General features: G+C 44.5%; 1 protein-coding gene across 4 annotated transcripts in view; it reads right to left on the bottom strand.

The window, feature by feature from the left end:
• Nucleotides 1-2,079: 2,079 nt before the first annotated feature.
• nkain2 (sodium/potassium transporting ATPase interacting 2) overlaps nucleotides 2,080-20,149 on the bottom strand; it is a 99,028-nt gene continuing 80,958 nt past the window's right edge. For 3 of the 4 annotated variants that reach the window (XM_081717446.1, XM_081717447.1, XM_081717444.1), the window contains 3 exons: nucleotides 11,274-11,334; nucleotides 6,950-7,031; nucleotides 2,080-4,700 (listed from right to left, as the gene is read on the bottom strand). In XM_081717446.1, coding sequence (XP_081573572.1) covers nucleotides 4,691-4,700; nucleotides 6,950-7,031; nucleotides 11,274-11,334 — 153 coding nt within the window. In that variant the 3' untranslated portion in view covers nucleotides 2,080-4,690. Of the gene's footprint in view, nucleotides 4,701-6,945; nucleotides 7,032-11,273; nucleotides 11,335-20,149 lie in introns of those variants that run through there. The other variant, XM_081717445.1, reaches the window with a different exon arrangement.

Genomic DNA, 20,149 nt, shown 5'->3' with positions numbered 1-20,149 from the left:
GCCATACGCAGGTCAATGAAATCTGAATGGTAAAACAGTAATTCAGGGTTGATTTTAACAATGCATAACTATTTGTCGCTGCAAATGCTCCAAAATGTTAATAATAGAAAATAATCTGCCATTGCAAAGTCCACAGGCAAAAGTAACAGTACAAGCCTATTCAAATCAGACTACACAACCTAGGTGATGTTAGCACCCTTAGAAACAGTGAGAGTATGTTTACCTACAGCGAGTTTGTAATATACTCCAGTTGGATAGCCCATGGTACATTTAACACAGAATATGACAAACAACATACACTTTTATATTACGCAACTCTCCTGTGTGTGCCTCTGGGTTTAGATGTTATCTGAAAATGATTTTTCAAAAATGCTTTAAGATTGCTGACAAAAGACAATAAAGATGCCCATGAAATCAATGGATGAAAGTATTGCACACCAAGAATGCAAGCAGAACTTCTAAACATTAGAGCTTCTTAGAGTAGCAGCCCTTCTAGATGTATTTCCACTAGGACTGTGCAAAAATTCTCTTTTGTCTGATTGCCTTAGGAGACCGGATTTATGTTTGAGATGGAGCAGGTTTCATGTTTTGTCCAGAGGGGGGGCTTTGTTTACTGATTCGATCTGAAAAATCCCAGTGGTTTGGATTACATTGAATTCCAAATGTAGATAAAGTTGAAACAGGAAGAACATGTTCTTAAATGTGTTCGAGAGCACACCTGCCAACTAAAACACATGCAAAGGCACTCATTCACATATGTTCTGTTATGAATAACTTAGTTGCCATAGGGAATGCTAGCCTGATAAGCAGGCTGAATATGGGGAAATTTCATGCAATTTTTCCTGCACAGGCTGTTTGGAATTGTGCCAGGGAGCTGTTTCTCTGGCCTTTTCTTAGTCAGATCAATCAGTTATGACCTGCTCAGCTGGTGGCAACATCAGAAAGAGGCATAGAAGAAGAAACCCTAGTAATGACCAAAGCTCAGAGATTGATACTGCTGTTCTACTAGTTATAACAGAACTGGAAGGCACAGAAAAAAGAAATAAAATGGCAGAAATGACAAATTAACAGATAAAATGTAAAAATACTTATCTGTTTTCAATGCTTTTCTCAGTGGCATTCCTTTCATTCTTTTCCCAGTTTTGGCATGAGCTTGAATTACTGACTTAACTATCACTGTTTGGTCAATGCCAGGCAAAATTCACTGAGCATACTAAATGTGCAATAATGCTAATAAAATGCGCGATAGCTCTTCTCCAGTGTAGGAGAACTCCATGTTTTATCACAGCCAAAAAACAATGGGACATGATGGTACTGCAGAACTGTGGGGTTTCATCACTGGTGCGGAGCAGGAGCAAGCAAGCCTGCAGGGCTGAGATCTGTAGAAGGTGGCCATTGCAGAAACCATTAAGATGATAGTTTGTACCTAGCTGTCCTAAACATGCATTATTTACGTCATGCCAATTACCTTATTATTACTTGAGCGGCACGACGTCTCTGCTAGACATCACTGCTTCCCTAATTCACATCCTTTTACAAGCAAATTAATAAAATGACAAGCTTTTTTTACACTGTTTATTAGATATACAGTCATTCTTGTAAAGTAACAGAAATAGAAAAAGGGCTAAGTCTATTCAAAAGTCAAAGTCAGCACTGAACCCAATCATTACAGCCTGAAAGGTCCCTTAGTGCGGAAAATCCCAGCGCAGTAGCCAAAGGCCTCAAGCCTGTACCAGTCCTCACTCTGTCCCACCTCTAAAACACCTGAGCCAGTCCATCACGGGCAGGAGACTGCCCATGACCTGCCTCGGGTATGTTAGGAGCTGGATCTGTCATATAAACACAGAATGGCTACAGGGTCCCTGAGGTCTGAACTGGGAGCCTCTGCCCTAGGAACTCCTCGAGGATGTGTATTAACTGTAATAGAGCATCACAGACGTCATCTTCACCACTGGATCGAAACAGAATGAACACACCTTCCTATATACTATTGGGAAGGCATTCCTCGAAACCTAGATTCATTAAACACAGGACGTTCTCGTACACATTTTGTATATTTCACAAAGAAATTTCTGCAGGTTTCAGAAACATTTTTTATTTACAACTTGGGACAGTAAACAGCAGCTTGTCAGGACGGTTTCCATATAAACCAGACAGAAGCATCATGCAGAAGGATCAGCCAATCTGTTTCCATCTGGAGAACTCTCACTCGAGCTGAGCTCAGTCTCCATTATCTAAACACTGAGCAGCACCCAAGAGCAGCGCTGCAAATATTACTGATACAGGGCAAACCCCACACAACACATGACTGGGTTCAGCCAGTAGAGCGAGAACGAGCAGGTTTTTTTTTGTTGTTGTTTTTTTGTTTTTTGCCTACATGCCGTCCTGCAACAGTATCAGCATGTTAGGACTAATCCAGCACCATGATGTCTGAAACAGAGATATATTTACAGAAGTCTCTGAGGAGAAACCGTCCAGTGCAGAAGTCAGGCTCGCGTGGGAGCTAATCAGACCAGTAATAAATCAGCAAATACTGTAAATTCACCCTCCAAGTTACACAATGGTTACTCTCTATTGCTGTAACGTCATTTCAAAGGCAAAATCCTAAATACTGTCACAACGCTCACTGTCATCTCTTTTAAGTACACTAATTCAGACTAGCAGCTAGCATATTCACACTCGACCTGGAGCATCGGGGGAAAACTTTGCAACCATGAAAGACGACTGTGGGGAATTATTAGCCAATAAGGCCTGAAAAGTGGTGGGGCTGCAACATCGTTATTAATCACCAAAGCTCTGTGGCTTTGCCAGCACCACTCACGAGGGGTGTGACAAAATATGCCCACATGGACCGATTTACTAACCAGCCAACTGTAAGGAGAAGCACAGGTTATTATTGACTGGAATGTTAACAGGACACTGGATCAGGCACTTTCCACATAGATCCCATACAGCGCAGATTTCCATCCATACGTGCATCCGAACATTTCTATGGACATTTATGAGATTCTGAGGCAACTGCACAGTGGAGAACTACTTAGGTCATGGTCTGTTTTCAAACAGGAAGTGGGCGCTAGGTCTCGTGTGTCCTTCTCTCTCCCAGTTGGACGTAATAGCATGACCGAAATGTAAATATTCCACACTTCCATGCACCATCTTACAGCTTATTTTGACATGAAAGATCTTGAGATATTATGGGGAATAGAAAATTCACTTAAAAAAGAAACTCATTTCTTTGTATTGATGTCTTAATAGTAGCCTACACAGAAGTCCATATGCACACTTCTATTGGTGAAGAATCCCCCCCCCCCAAAAAAAACCCTCGTATTGTAAACGATTTGTTTGTATAACAGTAATCGACAAACAAATGCTGCTAGTTTACTGTTGATGGGGGTGAGGCCACCGTCCTGAAGAGCAGGCATGGAGGCCAACCTATGCTTGCTCATAGGTTCATGTGATAGTGGCAAAGCATGTTTCAGCCACAACACACACACGCACACACACACACACCCTTTCACATCATACTACTGAAACGGTACAGCTTTTTTGTCGTTTTTTGCCAAGGTTTCCCCTGCATCTATATACATTTAAAAAGAAAGTCCCACTGTCACAACATAAAATTTTAGTCTACTAGAAAAGAGTGAACACTGGCACACATGTTAAAAAAGCTTTGAATAGAAAGAAGGTACATTAGTTTTCTCTTCATTTTTCTTCTTAACAAGACTGAACACTTTCTTAGAAAAAGCACAATATTCACATAAACTTTAGGAGCTAAAGACAGCTGTAGAAAGGGCAGCTGTTCGGCCTAGGCTGGGCTATTTCCTGCTCTTACAGATTAATATGCTACATGACACCTCATGCAAACAAATACAGTCAATCTGAAGATGACTTTCAAGGGGTGAAGTGAGATTTTGGACGTCTGAAAATACGAATCTTCTGATTTATGAATCTTCTGATATTGATTTTCTCGCAACTGTTCTTGGCACTTTCAAGACAAATACACCCATAATACACATGAAAACAATTTGGGATACAGTTATTTAACGCATACGGAATTAACCCCTTGATGCCATGGCATCCCAAACCCACTGGAATAACCATATGTAAACGCACACATATGATTCTTCTTGTTAATTCACGCTATCAATCCTTCAACACTATGTCAGGTGACTAAAGCCAAGGCCGACTGGTTATTGAACATTCTTTATGTAAGGAGTATTTCTAGTGTGGTCAGAACCAGAACACAGTGACACTGTCCAGCGCGAGGCGAGTCAGCTTTGTGCGAAAAGGCTCTCATCCTTTTCACTCTTTTTTCCGGATATCCACGGCGATCTGTACTCTGCTCGTCCAGTATCACCCTTTTGCTTTGGCTGTCATGCGTGGGGAGGACGCCGCTGCCGGAGAGTGGAGCAGGATGCCTGCAGACAGCACCTCCGCCACAGGGGGGCTCCCTTGTGCCTGCTGGGAGGCAGGACCCAGGCCAGCTCTCCAGCAAGGCACCAGACAGGAAGCGCTAGGCTGAGACAAAGGAAGTCCAGTGGGTCGGTTCCAGCCTTTAAGGTTAAAGTGCCATGTTTCATGTTCCTTTGACAGTTCATAAGACACTATCATATTAAGACATTTACGTAAAAAGACAAAATGTTAAAACAGCAGTTCTCTATTTGATTGGTTTATAAGGCAGTTTTCCTTGTTATTTTGACCTGGGGAGAAAAGACAAGAACAGAAAAATAAGGGCATTAAAGGATTAGTTTCCACAAGAGTTTGGTTTTCAAAGCAAGCTCAAATGATATGCAGAAGGGCTGCAACAAATACCTGTCTTACAGTCAGTACAACAAATAAAATACCTCATTAAGACCAATACAATGGGCGAGCACAAATTTCAGATTCAGGGTCTGAGATATTTCTAGCCTTTGTCCCCAATGATAGGTAGCATGAGCTATTTTTCTGCATTGTCTTCTAATTGCACTTAAACCTTGTTCCATTTGCATTTGGTTTTGCTCATTTGCTTGTCTTTCTCCCATTCAGTCTAATTTCGGCATTCATGACCTTTCCTGTATTCCAGTGTTTTGCTCAACTTTTACATCATAAAATGAACAACATAAAACGCACAGTCAGATTGCTCTATAGGCTGAAGTAAAATGTGCTGTGTACACAGATGGTAATAACTGGCAAAGGTTTTGAATTTGAGAGGGAGTTTGACATTTGCAAAGGCAAGACACCCATGACACAAAAAAGTAGGATTCTACCAGCCATATTTGTAAGAAAAATACAGAATACTGACAGACTATGAATGTGGGACAAGACATGCAGCTTAAATAACAAAACACTTATACAAATGTGAACAGGATGAGTAATCACGGGTATATCGTCACAATCCAGACATCGCCTGACATGTGCTAAAGCTGTCTCTCCTTGAGTAGGAAGCACAGGAAAGGAACGGAGAAATCATCTGAAACGTCCATCATTCCCAAACGGCCTTATGCTGGACTTTACCCAGATGCTCAATTTGAGCATCTTGGCACTACCCACATGCAACTACAACTCACAGTATGCTTTTCTCTCTACGTCCGCCTGGGCGTGGGGTCCTTGGCTTTTTGACTGATTGATCTTCACCGCTGCCTTGCCCCTGCCAGCTCACGCCCCGGTTCGAAATGAGAGCCCGGCCCGAGTCAGCCCCTCAGGCACTCTCCTCAGGCAGGCCCCGCTGAACCCGAAGGTGAGCCATCACGCACCCACCCCTCTCTAACGCCATATGGACCCATCCCATCCTACTCCGCGTTTCCTGGCAGGGCTCCAGGGTGGCACCAGGCAGGCCAGGTTCAGCCGTGCCCCTTCCTCCTCCCTGAAGGGGACGGCAGGGAATGCCTAGGCTGAGGACGGTTGAATGCCATCAGTGTCGTTTCTGTGCCAAGCCTGGCGGCAGGCACATTCTGAGCACCTGCCATGTGTTTCCATATCAGATGGGCTGTGCCACCATGGCACTACTTTCACAAGGGTGACTGGGTGATGCAAGCCGTGGAATTTACACTGTCTGCGTTACATTAGAAAGTTGGTGCATCCTTCGTCAAGGACAACGAGCTGCCACGATGTGCTTTTTCCACAAAAACGGCTTTTGCTACTGCAGTCTCATTTCCAGTGTTCCCAGCAAGCCATCAAAGACATCCCATGCCTTATTCGAAAGCACTATTTAATCAACCAGTTCTCTGGAAATAAACAAAGACAGCTTCAGCTCAGGAGTGCTGTGGTCTGTTTTTCTCTCTGCGATAATTGGGCACACTATAGACTGGAGAAGACCCAGTGTACATATACCCATCACTGGCACGTCAGTGTCAATAAGCCAAATCCTTTCAAATCTCCCCAGGGACTAAGCGAGCCCACCTCTGCGCATCAAACCAAGTCCTCATAAACTTTTAAGCTGTCGACGAACACTGAGCAAACACTCTCACCCCTCCAAGTTGACCCAGACCGTTATCTGAGGTAGACCGACGGCGATATTATTTTCCTCGGACTGTACGGTGAGCAGCGGACCTCTGAGGGGTTTTATTCTGCTGTCTCTTCTGCCGTCTGCCTCTCATTGCCCACTCCACCGGTAGCTCACTACGCCCAATTTGTGTCTGGGGAGGAAAGCAGCGAGCATTCCGCACCCAGACACAGCAACAGTGACTCAGAACAAGGCGATACACGAGTCTGGAGGCGGATCAGCAAGAAAAGGCAGCAAGCTGGAGACCACAGCCAAGCTTATTGTATCCCCATGGACACATGTACTCAGTAGCTGGATTTTCTACCCAGCTGAAATCAAAACACTGGAACCAGTAGAATAACCCTGGGGTCTCTGCATGCTTTGGGATTTTTGCTGGCACTAGACGAGGAAACGGGAGAGTATCAACAAAGGACTATTTTAGGAACTTGATCAGGTTTGTAGCAGTGGACTGGTGTTTCCAGTACTTACATATACATTGGTTGTAGTTGCAAATGAGATGTCTTCTGTGGTCCTTGGTAACCATAGGAGTCGAACCCACCTATAAAATCAACTGGAAGCAAATGCATGACAAATGAAAACAGAAAAAGAAAGAGACAAAGAGACAGAGAGAAAGAGAAAGACTGAGGATTACTATATGAATAATATTTCATCTAACCATTTATCCCTATGTGTGTGTGTGTGTGTGTGTGTGTGTTTGAGCACAAGCGCGTGTTAGTGAACGTTTGTGTGTATTTGCATCCATGTGTATCCATCTGTGTAATAATCCCGAGGAGCGGCCGCTCGATGGCTGGGGCCCTCGGCGGGGCTGGAAGAGGGTGATATCAGTGGCGAGGAGCTGTCGGACCATGGTCCGCTGGATTAGCGGACGCCCTAAAGTACCGCCTAGCAGCAGGATTAGCCACAGGCTTCTCGGCCCCCTGCCGGCCAGCTGTTTCACGGCCCAGCCCACCCCTTAGCTGCCCATATCTGGCCTTTCCACAAAGACACTGAGGTACTACAGAGCGATAAGGATCCAGCGCGTCCCCAGCAAAAGGCCAGCTTCCCGCACAAATGAACGCCGGAGATAAGGGGCAGAATTAGCAGAGTGGCTCTCTAGCATATTTTAAACAGGAAGAGAAGCAAAGATTAAAGACGATGATATATTTATATATATTTCTGGGGGAGGGCATACAACCCCCCCCGAAACCCTACAGTCCATCTTGGGCCCTGTTGTGCATTTGGAACGTTGTGTTTTGATCAGCGTTATCGAGGGGCCTGCAGAGGTCAGCCTTACAACTCATGCCAGCCGATCCATCCGGAGAGCTCTACGGTTCAGAGGCAGCCGGCACCGTAGCTGATGGCCAGTCTGGTGCGGGCGGTTTCTCTTTCCGTCGCGTTCGACAGCAGCACAGTCATAAGCATGGCATCTGTACTGTCTGTGCATGGCGATGCACTTAACGAACCAGAAGCGAGACATGCCAGAGTAAAGACAGCACAACACGGTGTGAGGATAGAATGGACAGGCAGGCTTATAAGGCATCACGTCTGCAGGCTAAATCCATGCAGCAAGTATCTGATGAATAGATGAGTCTTATAGTGCATTATTCTGTGAGCTAAATGTTATAAAGCATGCTGAAGGAAAGCGAATGCTTTTACATTTCTGCCTCCCTCCCTTTTCTTTTAACGTAGCAAATAGCTCAGACCCTTCTAATGGCTAAATGCCCCCTGGCTGGCCTTGCCAAGCTAATGGCAAATACTGGGATCACTACTTCAATAATGAAGTAAAAAAAACAAAAAACAGATACCATGCACTAATGGCTGTGGGCATGAGGACAGTGTGCAGGCCTGAGGCCTTAAGCTACACTATTAACATTCAAATATAAATGCCTTCACCTCCTCCACCTCAACAAATGGACTTCTAACATCGATTCCACTAAAATGGCAGCTTCTGGCAATGATCGAGAGGTCTGACGCGGGGCTGGAGGTGACCCAGGCCTCGGCACTGCACAGCAGCTGGAGTCGGAGAGCTTTGTCTTCCGCCTGTGCCATTCCCGTGTCTCTGAGAGTCGTAAGTAGCGCGCGGCGTGACGCTAATTGCTTCCAGGGACCCCGCCTCCGTGCAGCCACAAACCCAATGGCGTATCCCCATGGGGAGGCGTGCCTCCTAATTTCCTTACATGAGCAAAGACACTTCCCTGCACCTTGGCTAAACCAGCAGCCACTCCCTGTCCTCCCGATGAGGCCAGCCCCACAATCCCCTAGGCCCCACCTCCACCCCACCGGCTCTCTTGCCTGGTTTTGGTCTCGGGGGCGGAATCCTTTTAAATACTGTCCTTTCTTTAAATGGACCCTGGGACATTACCCTTGATAGTAGCAGTAATTATGCAGTGCGCATGTTGATTGGTTTGAGGTGTTCATTACCTCTGTAGAGGTACTTCATGTACTATATTAATTAGAGCTATAATGGCCAATATGGCTGCCAGATTAGTGTTCCTGCATGCCTCGGGGATCAAACCGTCAATATTACTGGCATTCGTCAGGGAACGCCAAAGCCTCCCCGACAACATTATTCCAGTGCAGAGGGCCAAATTTCCCGCAGCCCCAACAATCCCTCGTGCAGGTAATCAAAGCATCCTGATATCCCCTCGACAGGCATAATCACTCGGCAGACGTGCACACACCAACCCCAGCAGTGGCACCCAGCAGCCAATGAACCTCTCGCTAACTGAGGAAGGAGCTTTTCAATTACGCACATTTCCTAGAATCCCCCCCCCCCCACATCACTGATGAAGACACGTGCTGCATTACTCAGCAGTGAGCATAATGTCTGCTGATTGAATTAGAGCCTGTTTGTACAAGAGCGAAAGATTTTATTTGCAACTTGAGGTAACTGGATTTTGTAGGCTATATACAGGCAAGTTCATCAGACAACCTAAGATACTATGCAAAAGAAGATCTTTTTTTGCAGCAGTTTCATGCGTATGAATAATACTCTCTGAAGAGGCTAGTTGTGTGCAGAAATTTTGGCATCCGTTTACAAAATTCGTTTACCCATCAAAAAGAGAATTTCTCAGTTAAGGCAGTTAAGGTTTGAAACAGTTTTGTGAATGAAATAAAACACCACTGATTGGTCCTGTTTTTGTTCATGGCTGTGCAGTGCATTATAGAAAACTGCTCACCACGGCTAGCGTGATGACCTCACAATCCACATGCACACTGACCACTTTTATTAAGGCACAATAGCCATTTTGGGCTATGGGGCTCCACTCCTGATCCCAGTGTGGAGTCATTTAGTGTAGTGTAAAAACGGCACGTCCGAACAAGGCTGTTCCTAATTGCACCCAGAGTGAGGCATAATGGTCCTGATTATGACACAGGGTATTGCAGTGAGAGGGCCCGACTAGGTTAGCATGGTCAACCAAGTGGAGCATCAAAGACCATGCCTGAATTACCCGCACAAATACAGACCTTCAGCGACACACTGAAATACACACACACACACACTCTATCTGTCTCGATCGCACTCTCCTTCTCTTGCTCTGTTGCTTGGTGATAAGTGAGAGACAAGGACGAAAGAATAGGAATTGGACTGAGAGGGGTACTATTGATCTGATGTGCTTGTCTTGCTTACCAAGGCTTTCCTTTCTGTGTTCCTCAACACAAAATTCCAGCAACAATGTCAACACCAGCCCAAGTTACAAAATGTCTCAAAGCAATAAACATTAATTATATATCACATTAGCACAACGCAAACGTCTGACCTAATTATTTTGCTTTCTAATCTTGTCGAAATAGGGCGCCGACTATTCATGTCTCTTAAAGGGATGGTGATTGCAGCGGGGCAGAGCACGGTGTCTGAATATAACAAATGAGACCATTTCCCATTACTCGCCTTTAAAACACATGGCCACAAGCTGGCAGTTCGGGATCGATAAAAGCAATCTTTTAAATTCAGCAATGTCTAAATCTAAATGTTTGTTGGGCACTGTAACTAGGCTAAAGATCTGGCACTAAGAGAGATGTCTATGCCGATGTTTTATTATTCCAGTAAGTATATCAGGAGATAAGCAATGGACCGATGGACCAGTAAAAAAGGATGCTGGCAAGTTGATTGGCCGGTCGTTGGTCCGTTCAGGCCAGTTGATTGGCCAGCGTTTTTGCCAATCACAGTCATGCGTCGTGCTAACTGGGTGAAGCGAGTTTCTCTAAAATGACAGATTTAGCGGATTTTAGAAGACGCCAACTAGCTATATTTCGCCCCATTTATTATGTAACACTAGGTACACATGCTAGCTAGTTAGGATAATAACTAAGCCGCCCCAGGGTGGCCTGTCCTGCTAAGCTAACTTACAGTACTACCTTATAGTGCTTACCTTGGTTGAGTGGTAAGCACTGAACATCAGGTGACAGCATTTCGCTTCATTCTGTCTCACAGAAGAATTTTCTTTTTCACACAGCTCTCTCTGTATCCATATCCATGCTAACGGTAGTTCGGCAAGATGCTGAAGCCTCAAACAACTTCCACAACATCAGCGATGTTTTTAATTTGAACAGTGGGAATATATAACAGTGGGCAGTGGGAATACAATGGTACATTGGATACTGTATATACTTTTGTACATAAACATAGGAATATGGATTTATTATTTGTAAATGGTATTGGAATTTTATATGTAAATCTCTTGGAGAAGTTTTGTTTTGGGATAAACACAATACTAAACACTGAATTCATTACAAACTCACGTAGTGATTTTGTATGAGAAAAAAAAGATTAATATACAGAGAAACAGCTGGAATGCAAACTTATACTTACAGCTGTCCTCTTCTTCTGAAATGAGTTTCACCACGTAACAGGCATAGATGAAACCAGCAAGCTAGAAAACACACACACACACACACACACACACACACACACACACACACACACACACACACACACAATATCAGAACAACACATTCATTATCTCCTAAAGACTAACAACAGTCTACCATTTTCATCGGCGCAGTAAGATGCTGTTTTATTGAAATCACAAAAAAACTGTCAAAGAAAAGTCCTTGATTGAGGTAGGGAGTGGACTGTCTGTAGATATGCGTTTGGGGATCTGGAAGGAGACATTGAATATGGGACGGAAGGGGGTGGGGGGTCAGAGGTGGACAGAGCCGTTTGTTCATGCCGAGTACCCAGGTGTCGGAACATCAGCTCCGGGTGATGAGGATGAGGAGCGCCAGAGCTTGAACGAAGAGCGATAAGGATGAGGAGCGCCAGCGCCACTCTGGCTCGGGAACGCAAGGCAGCATCAGCCCACTAAATCAGTGCCACTCCACAAGCCACCAAGCCTTCACTCAATTAACCAAGTAAATCCAGAACAGGAGGCATGCACCAGAGGCCAAGAGGCTTCTGATGGAAGAGACAGAATGAGACTGGGTATAAAAGTGGATTCGCTAGTTTGAGGTGTGGCAGTGGGAGGCACTGTCACCACTGAGAATTCATGTAAATACGAATACATAATACAATACATAAAATGAAAGCTCAAAGAAGGAGCAGTGCGTATATGTGTGCCTGTGTGAGTTTTTAAATCCTAGTCATCCGAGCCTTGTGTGCTACACCAGTTATTTTACAGAAGCAGAGTAATTTGTGGTGTCTGATTGAATTCAGAGAATGGATTATAGCCTTAAGTGTCTGTGTTAGTACTGGGTAAAGAAAGGCAATGGACATACTTGCGGACGTCACAGTGCAGTCTGAATGAAGAAAAAAAAAAACAACTCACCCCAACAGCAGAAAAGATCTCTGTTAAGCACATGTGCTGTGGTGAGGCTACTAATCCGAAGCCGCCATTCCGAAAGCACTGCTCTGGCTGGGAAATTTACATATCCCCTCTCATCTGGGGAAAGGGGGGCGGGCGGAAGCGTCTGTGCGGCAGGCCTGTATCTCCAGCCCTTATCGATTCAGCAGTTCAATTAACTGCACATATGGCAAGCAATTTGGGAATCCGTCTCCAGCTCGGCCGCTAGATAAACACCGAGCCACAGCGAACGGAAGGAAGTGCTTTAGGATTCCTGGAATACCTCAAGGTCTTGCCCTCATTTGCAAAAAAGAATGAGCCACTTCCTCCCTTCGGCGGCGACAGAGGCAGCGCGAACAGCAGCAGGCTTCTGGGTGCGTGCAATCTGTCTCCGCGCTGAGTCATAAGGCCACGCCCCCATGTGATGGGTGGCGACCCAGATACTGCCCTGCTATGGTTGGTGCAGGAAGACAACCAGCTACTTTGACTCAGTAACACATGGCTTTCAGCCAGCATAGGGCACAGGATTCACACGCACACACCCGCGCGCGCACACACACACACACACACACACACACACACACACACACAGAGTGATACCGCATGTGTGCTTTTTATGGCATAGGGAAGAAGGATTATGGCACGAGGCACATGATACAGGTGGCTCTTCTGGTTACCTGATGCTATCTCCTCCCCACTGTGTTGTGTAAATGTAAACCCAATTTGTGGATTGCAAATACAGTGCTGGGGATGTAATGGAGGGCCTTCACACACACACACACACACACACACACACACACACACTCACTCTCAAATGTGTGCACATACAAGCTTCCTCTCTCACACACACACAGACTCGAACACGAGCCATCACAGACATACAGCGCATATCTGCCATGCCGTTCCCAAACGGAAAACTAAAATTAGAATTCATGCGCGTGAATAATGCATGGAGGGTTTCTAAGGAGACGCTAAATAATTGAGGTTAAGTCTGGGAGCAATGATTGATCTTAATGCAAGTATCTTAAAGTTACATCACACACTTAAGCCTGCTCATTCTTTAGTGTCTGCAGTCTCAATTACTGGTCTAAATCTTTAATATGTTTATTTAAAAACACCAAGTAATTCAGTCTACTCTGAGAAGGAGCTAATGTATTGGGGAGCCTGGTGGAATTTAAGCCATCTCTGTTGGTACAGCATTCCAACAGATAAGACTGGGTGTTTTCCCCATGACATGTAATGGCTGGCTGCCTGCCTGTGTGTCCGGCTGCATTCGCACGTTTGTGTGTGCGCGTGCGTGCATATAGAATGTTTGTTGTGGACTGCCATCACAGGGCAGAACAGTATGGATTTGATGCTAATGGGATAGCAGAGGTGATAGCAGGGTGAGTCACAGGCAGAGGGGCTTCAGTGTACTGCGCCCGTGAGCACAAACACCACAGCAATTTCCCTGGGCGATGTAATTACCATCGGCAGCGTTTCAAAAATGGTGCCTTGCATTCCCTGGCATTTAGCACCAACTAACTACTGGTAACTGCATGGAAGTGATTGAGTGTTTGCAGAAATGTTTATCCCAAACTGGTCAAGAGGTTATGACATTATTGCTTGGTATACCGTGGGGCAAAAAGTGTCATTTGATACTCTTCTGTCTTCAGTAACTTGAGCTATGCTGGAATACTTAAGTTTCCCAGAGCCAAAAAAAACTAGACGTCATATCTGACGAGTATTTATGTGATTTTTGTCCATGAAGTGGTGAAGATGTTTTCACATATGGACATGCTTGGCGAACTACTAATTTTACAGGTTTGTCCACCAAAGACAAGAAAACAAAATAAATGGAGATGAAAATGAAAAGAAAGGAGGACAAACAAATTGCTGTAGCAAGGCTATGAGCACAAATGCCATCCTTGGTGTCTGACAACTCTACTTAAGGAAGCTGAGGTCCTTGACTGACAGCAAATGATTGGCTGTCCCATCTTGGTGCAGAAAATGCCTCTCACCACTTTTTCCATCAAATATGTTCAGTACATGGTTGAAAATATTAAGTCTGAGTAAGTCTGGGGAATTTTTTTGTTAAGGGGCTTGGTCTTTACATTCTTTGGGGAATAAAATACTTGCCAGCAGTTTAAACTACTGACTGTAGGAAAATATTTTATTTGATCATATTTTGGTTTAAAATGACCGTGTTTATGCGTTCATTGATTCGTTCATCGACTACCTTGCTTCTGAAGCCCACTTGATGACCTGATTTGTCTTTCCTACTTCTGCTGCATGAGAGTCTGTGTGTGGTGACAGGGTGTCAGGACGTAGCTATGGGACTGAGGGCTCGTGAGTTCTCGACTCCCCCGTCAGGTGGGCCGGACCTCTCTCTGGGTGGCTTTTACGGTTTCCACCGCAGGGAACCTTTGGGTCGCCAGCTGCTGCTGTTCTCAACATGTGCGCGCGCACTTCACAAGCTCCTGAGAGCAAACAACCATTTAGGGGAAAGCGGTGCTTAGTTTTTACAGTGCATGACCCTATGCTGACTGGGAGCGTTTGTGGGACATGGAAGAGGTTTGGCAATTTTATATGACTCCATCATAAGACAAGAAGCACAACTGTTATGGCTATGGTGGTGTAAATACCTGAGAAATGAGGGAATGTTAGTCACATATACACAAAAACCTTTACTTGGAAAGCTAGTTATTGATGATTTATACTGCTTACTAACAAACACTGCTTGTTTATTTACAAACCCTGAGAGAGGAAGTGAGTATAAAGCCTCAGTATTACAGCGCATTTTAGATTCGCATCGGATCACAGGAGTTTGCCTAAAATCTTACAATTCACGCTTTACGGTGCTTTGGCATCAGAACCTCTGTAACTTTGTGGTTGGCCGTTCATTCCAGAAGGACCAGGTTGATAAAATAATGATCTGTCATGCTTCTCTCTGCACTGAACGATCCCCAGGAATAACAGCCCATTCCAGTTCACTATGACATTATTCTTACAATGTTACAAATGTCTTGAGTGAGGAAGCCATTTTCCATTCTGAATGAAATAAACCCATATTCACCCCCCCCCCCCCCCCCCCCAAAAAAAAAAGAAACCAATTTTCAGTGTGGAGCTCCTTGGGCTGCCTCCAGCCAGCTCTTCATCTGAATTAGACGCAGTGCATTAGGGTGAGTGAGGCCTCATGGCTCAGAGCGAGACATGGGGAGTGCCACACTGCAGGTTCTCTCGTTAGCTCGCTAAATGAACCTTTTTACCTTTGAAATCAGACTCGAGGTCCTCGACAGACCCCCTTACGAAGTCCTCAGCTCCTGTGTCTGTTACTGAAAGAGGAGTATGGAGAGTATGGGAGTTTTGGAGAGTTTTTCTCTGAGAAGGTCTGAGACATGCATGTCGGATTTTACAGTTGCTTGGCTATTCCTAACGTGGAATTAGTTCAAATGTGATACTGTGTAATTTGTTATGCTGGTGTTGTTTATCAGTTTTGCTGTCATTTCAATACTTTGTAATAGAATAAGCATAAACATTTCTGTTTAGTATACAGGCAGGAGAAAGCACTGTATTTACAGCAGTTTTTGACATATTTGGAATTACTAGTATTTGTTTGTATTTAAATAATAGCCAGCTGGGGTCTTTTAAGCACATAATACTCTAGACACTTAACCACAGGCAGACAGGTGATAACATAAAATTTTCAGGCTTTAGTGCATCTACTACACAAAGCACAGGCGGTCATACCATTTGTCACATAATTTGTAAGAATGTATTTGCAACCGGTGACTTCATTTCAGTGCTCTATGAACTTTCATTACAAACAAAGCACTGTGGGGGGTGGGTTCTGCTCTGCTGAGGGCGTATTTCAGAAAGTGAGTTTAACAAACTTTAAATTGAATCTCTAAGTTGACCTAACTTAACATACCCAGAGTTATCGGTTCCAGAACAGCTGCTTTAAATCTCACTGATCGAAGTCAGACTGAACTTAACTAAAGCATGCTCATGGTTAACTTTGTAAGCCACTAAAAACTGCACTCAACATGGATGCGAACAAAAAAATCCTAGAGCTGTTCATTGCACCCTGTCAGAAACTGCAATGAACATTTACACATGCAGACTATTCATACTTTCAAAGTCATTAGTCATTCAACACATATCAGCTATTTCATTGGTTTCTGCCCTTTTAATTTGGGTTGACTGTGATCACTTTCAATTATAATATAGCCTATGTAATCCAAAGGTAATAAACAGTGTTGACAATAAAGAAAATGTACAGGAAGACGACTCATTTCCACAGGTTGTGCATGTGAGGATTTTGAATATCTGACATTAAGTTATATGGCATAAGGTCTACATGTGTTCAAAGTCGCAGGTGCATGAAAGGCTGCATATATGAAAAAAATGTTTCTGTGTAAGAAGGGAGCCACAATTATGATTCATAATGATACATGAAGTCAGGGTTATACTGTAAATGAGTTTACAGATAATTTGCAAATTGGTAGGGGTATTAAATATTTGCATGACATAAAACAAATTTGAAAACCTTTTTTTTTTTTTTTTTTTTTTTTCAGTAATGAAAAGCTTGTACTGCCTTTTTGAAATGCAAACGAGGGGAAGACGATGGTTTTGAGCACTGGAACCGGCACTGTGTTTCTATCTTGGCCCTGGCTCTAGACCTGTAGTGGGCCAGACTGTAGCAGGGTCAGGATGTGGTGTCACATGAAGGTTGATCTTACTGAAGGTTGATTAAAAGACAATGACATTAAGTGACATGCCTTGTGCAAATTTGATGTAGGGTACAAAGTATCATCATATAGCCAATTATTATTATTATTATTGTTAATAAAAATAACAATAATCATCATTTATAACAATAACTATTAAATAAAGCCTTGAATTGGAAAATGTTTTGATATTGCCTGCACATTAATGACATGGATGGATTTCTAATCACATACATTAAGGAATACGATACTATACGATACTAGGAATGTGGGTCTATGCAGGCTATAAGAAATGAAAGATTCATGATAAGATTCATAGTGTTAAACGTACCACATGTATATTTTAAGAAGTCAGATTAATCCTCTAGGTACATCAGTTTAATCCTCTAGGAACAGTTTCAGGAATTTTCACACTCCAGATTAGGCCAGTGTTCTGATGATTAGATCTGTGGTTTATGACCAGGAAACCTGCTAGATTACATCCACCCCAACCCCCTCACAAGCCCCCCCCACCTGCCCGCTGGATGATGAGGCACTTCTTGTTTCAGTAAAATGTCTCACAGGGTGAGAGGAAGGAGTGATAATCTATGGGGCAAAAGGTTAAACCACCCACCCCATCAGACAGAACTTACCAATGACGATCTTTAGTGGTCTTTAGCATTGTCTAAGGCTAGCCATATGTTTCCAAAGCCCTGCGATCCATAAATCAATGCGATGCAGCAATAACACTTTTGCTGACAAACGGTAGAATTCCCACAGCTGCAGCAAGTGCAGAACAAGTTAATGTTCGTGCTTTCATCGCCACTACTCTGATTCCCAAACAACACACCAGGTCCAATTTTCCACTTTCACATTTGAGAAGGCACTTAGCTGTCGAGGAAAATTGGCTTCTTTGTGGTATGGTGGTAACAGAGCTCCGTGCGCTCAAAGAGGGAGGCTTTCTGTCGCTCTCCCTCACTACACGCCTGTTCTCTCAGGCTGGCCAGTCCTTTATCTAACACACTCGCGCAGTCAGGGAGCTTGAGTGAGATAAACCTAAAGACCCACCTGGCAGTTCAAAACATGGCATACCTAGGGGGGGTGGGGGTGGGGGGAGGGAGTTGGGGGGCTCAACATTAAATGCATTCCAACTACTCCTTTGCCAACACAAGAAGAGGGAGCGCAGTGGGAAGTGCTCTCTAGCGCCCTCACTTGATATGTTACAGACATGTTACAGGCTTGTAACAGATACGTTACAAGCCTCCGGAGAACTGGATTTTTTCACACTGAGTTGTCAATTACAAGATGGGACTGTACATTGTGTACATACATATATACATATCATATATACATTGTACATTGTGTATATAAACATAATATACATATATTGTACATACATTGTTAATATATTTTTGTATATATATAGAATATATTTCTCTATGCACCCCTGTTTTTCTTTTTCCTCAGATTGGACAGAGCACTCAACCATTTCACTGCGAGTTATACTGTGTATGACTATGTATGTGACAAATAAACCAAACTTGAAACTTGAAACTATTGCCAGAGTTTACTTCATTTGACAAGAATCGCCTAAGGTTAACAGCTGGTGTGTGCAATACAGACACACACACACACACACACACACAAGCTCAACAGTAAACTGTATTGCTGGATTAGTACCAACCACGTAGAGCGATACTGTCTCGTCCTGCACAGGCACCTGCGCATTTCGGCCTCACTCTGGTGGTGTCGGCTAATTTGTATTGGCGTCTGCGGAGATGCTTTTCCTTCACTTGATAACAATTCATTATGTGGCCCTTAGCTCTCAGCTCCGTCGTGCCTGGATTGATCGCGTGGGGTAAAAGCCAACTCGCCCAGCTAAGAGCATAATTGTTTTTTGCTCACTATAATGCGCTCAGACATTCATCATTGATCTTACCAAAATACACTCCGCACACCCGCCTGGCAGGCAGGTCAGTGCTCAGGGGCTGGGAGGAGTAAGGCGGGGCATTCGGAGGTCTGCCCCCCCACCCCCTTAAAAATAAAGAGGAACGGAAAGGCAGAGTGGGGATCATGGTGTAGTGGGGTGTGTGGTTAGTGGGATGGGTGGTGCGGTGTGTTGTGGAGTGTACAATGGGGGATTGGGAGTGCTGCTTTGGATGGTGCGGCGTGTGGGTGGGGTGGCGGGATGTCCCATGTGCATTTTGACCTCCACGCCAGGTGGAGGAGCCGCAAGGCTTGTTACGGCAGGGGGGGCTGCTGAACCTCCTGCAGACCACGGGGGCCCTGCGCGTCGTGACGCTCCCAAGATGGCGTGCGGAGCAGATCGGTGATAATTGCTTCGGCAACCTCTACCAGGTCTCTGCAGAGTAATGGCTGGTTGATAACACGTTGGGGAAGGGAGGTTTTCTGTGTTGGCATGGGTCAGAACCAGGTTACAGGATTGTGTGCGTCCGCGAACATAATTAGCCTGACGGATGACAGAGTACATGACGGTACTTAAACATGGCAGGTCGGGGAGACAAGGAAACTAGGAGATATTACATGGGAGTTATTACAGGTGGTTTAGGCGACAAGGCGCTAATAATAAGCAATGTGCGTCTACTCTTCACTCCAACAGACTTCATTATCTAATCAGTCTTTTAAAAACCAGGCATGGTACTTAAAAAAAAAAAAAAAAAAAAAAAAAAAAAGAAGCAGAATCTTAATCCAAACACACTTGCACACCCGTGGAAAACACGCATGCATGCACTTCAAATAAACTGCGCACTGTTTGTGCCTGTTGTGATAGAGCCGGGCTTAGGGATTAATATCGCATTTGTAATAACATGCACAGTACATTAGACCACCTCCTCCGGTAACAATGATAGAGAGGCGCTCGGTCTGCATCCGACAACCGTCAGGACATGGCCGGATCCTAATGCAGAGTGTGACGTGCAATGCAGGGGTCTTAAAATCTCCCCAGACAAGCTGGAGATTGGAACGATGCTGCGTCAAAGGCAGGGGTTCATCTGTGCATCTGTTCATCTGTGCACATGTGTAAAAGAGAAGTCCCTCACTCTTTCTCGCGGTTTCTCTTTGTCCGTATGATCTTTCTGATTACCGCGGCGGCAGAGAGAGAACCAAATGATTACGGCTGGGTAATAAAAGCAGCCAGTCGTCTCCGCTGACTGCTGCGGTTTGTGGGGGACGGGGGCCGTCGACCTGTCACGTTTGCC

This window comes from Electrophorus electricus, chromosome 7, assembly GCF_041902795.1.
Source record: "Electrophorus electricus isolate QZ-2024a chromosome 7, ASM4190279v1, whole genome shotgun sequence".
NCBI lineage: Eukaryota > Metazoa > Chordata > Actinopteri > Gymnotiformes > Gymnotidae > Electrophorus > Electrophorus electricus.
Note: the sequence above shows the minus strand (reverse complement) of the source record. Positions and strands in the feature narration are given on the sequence as shown.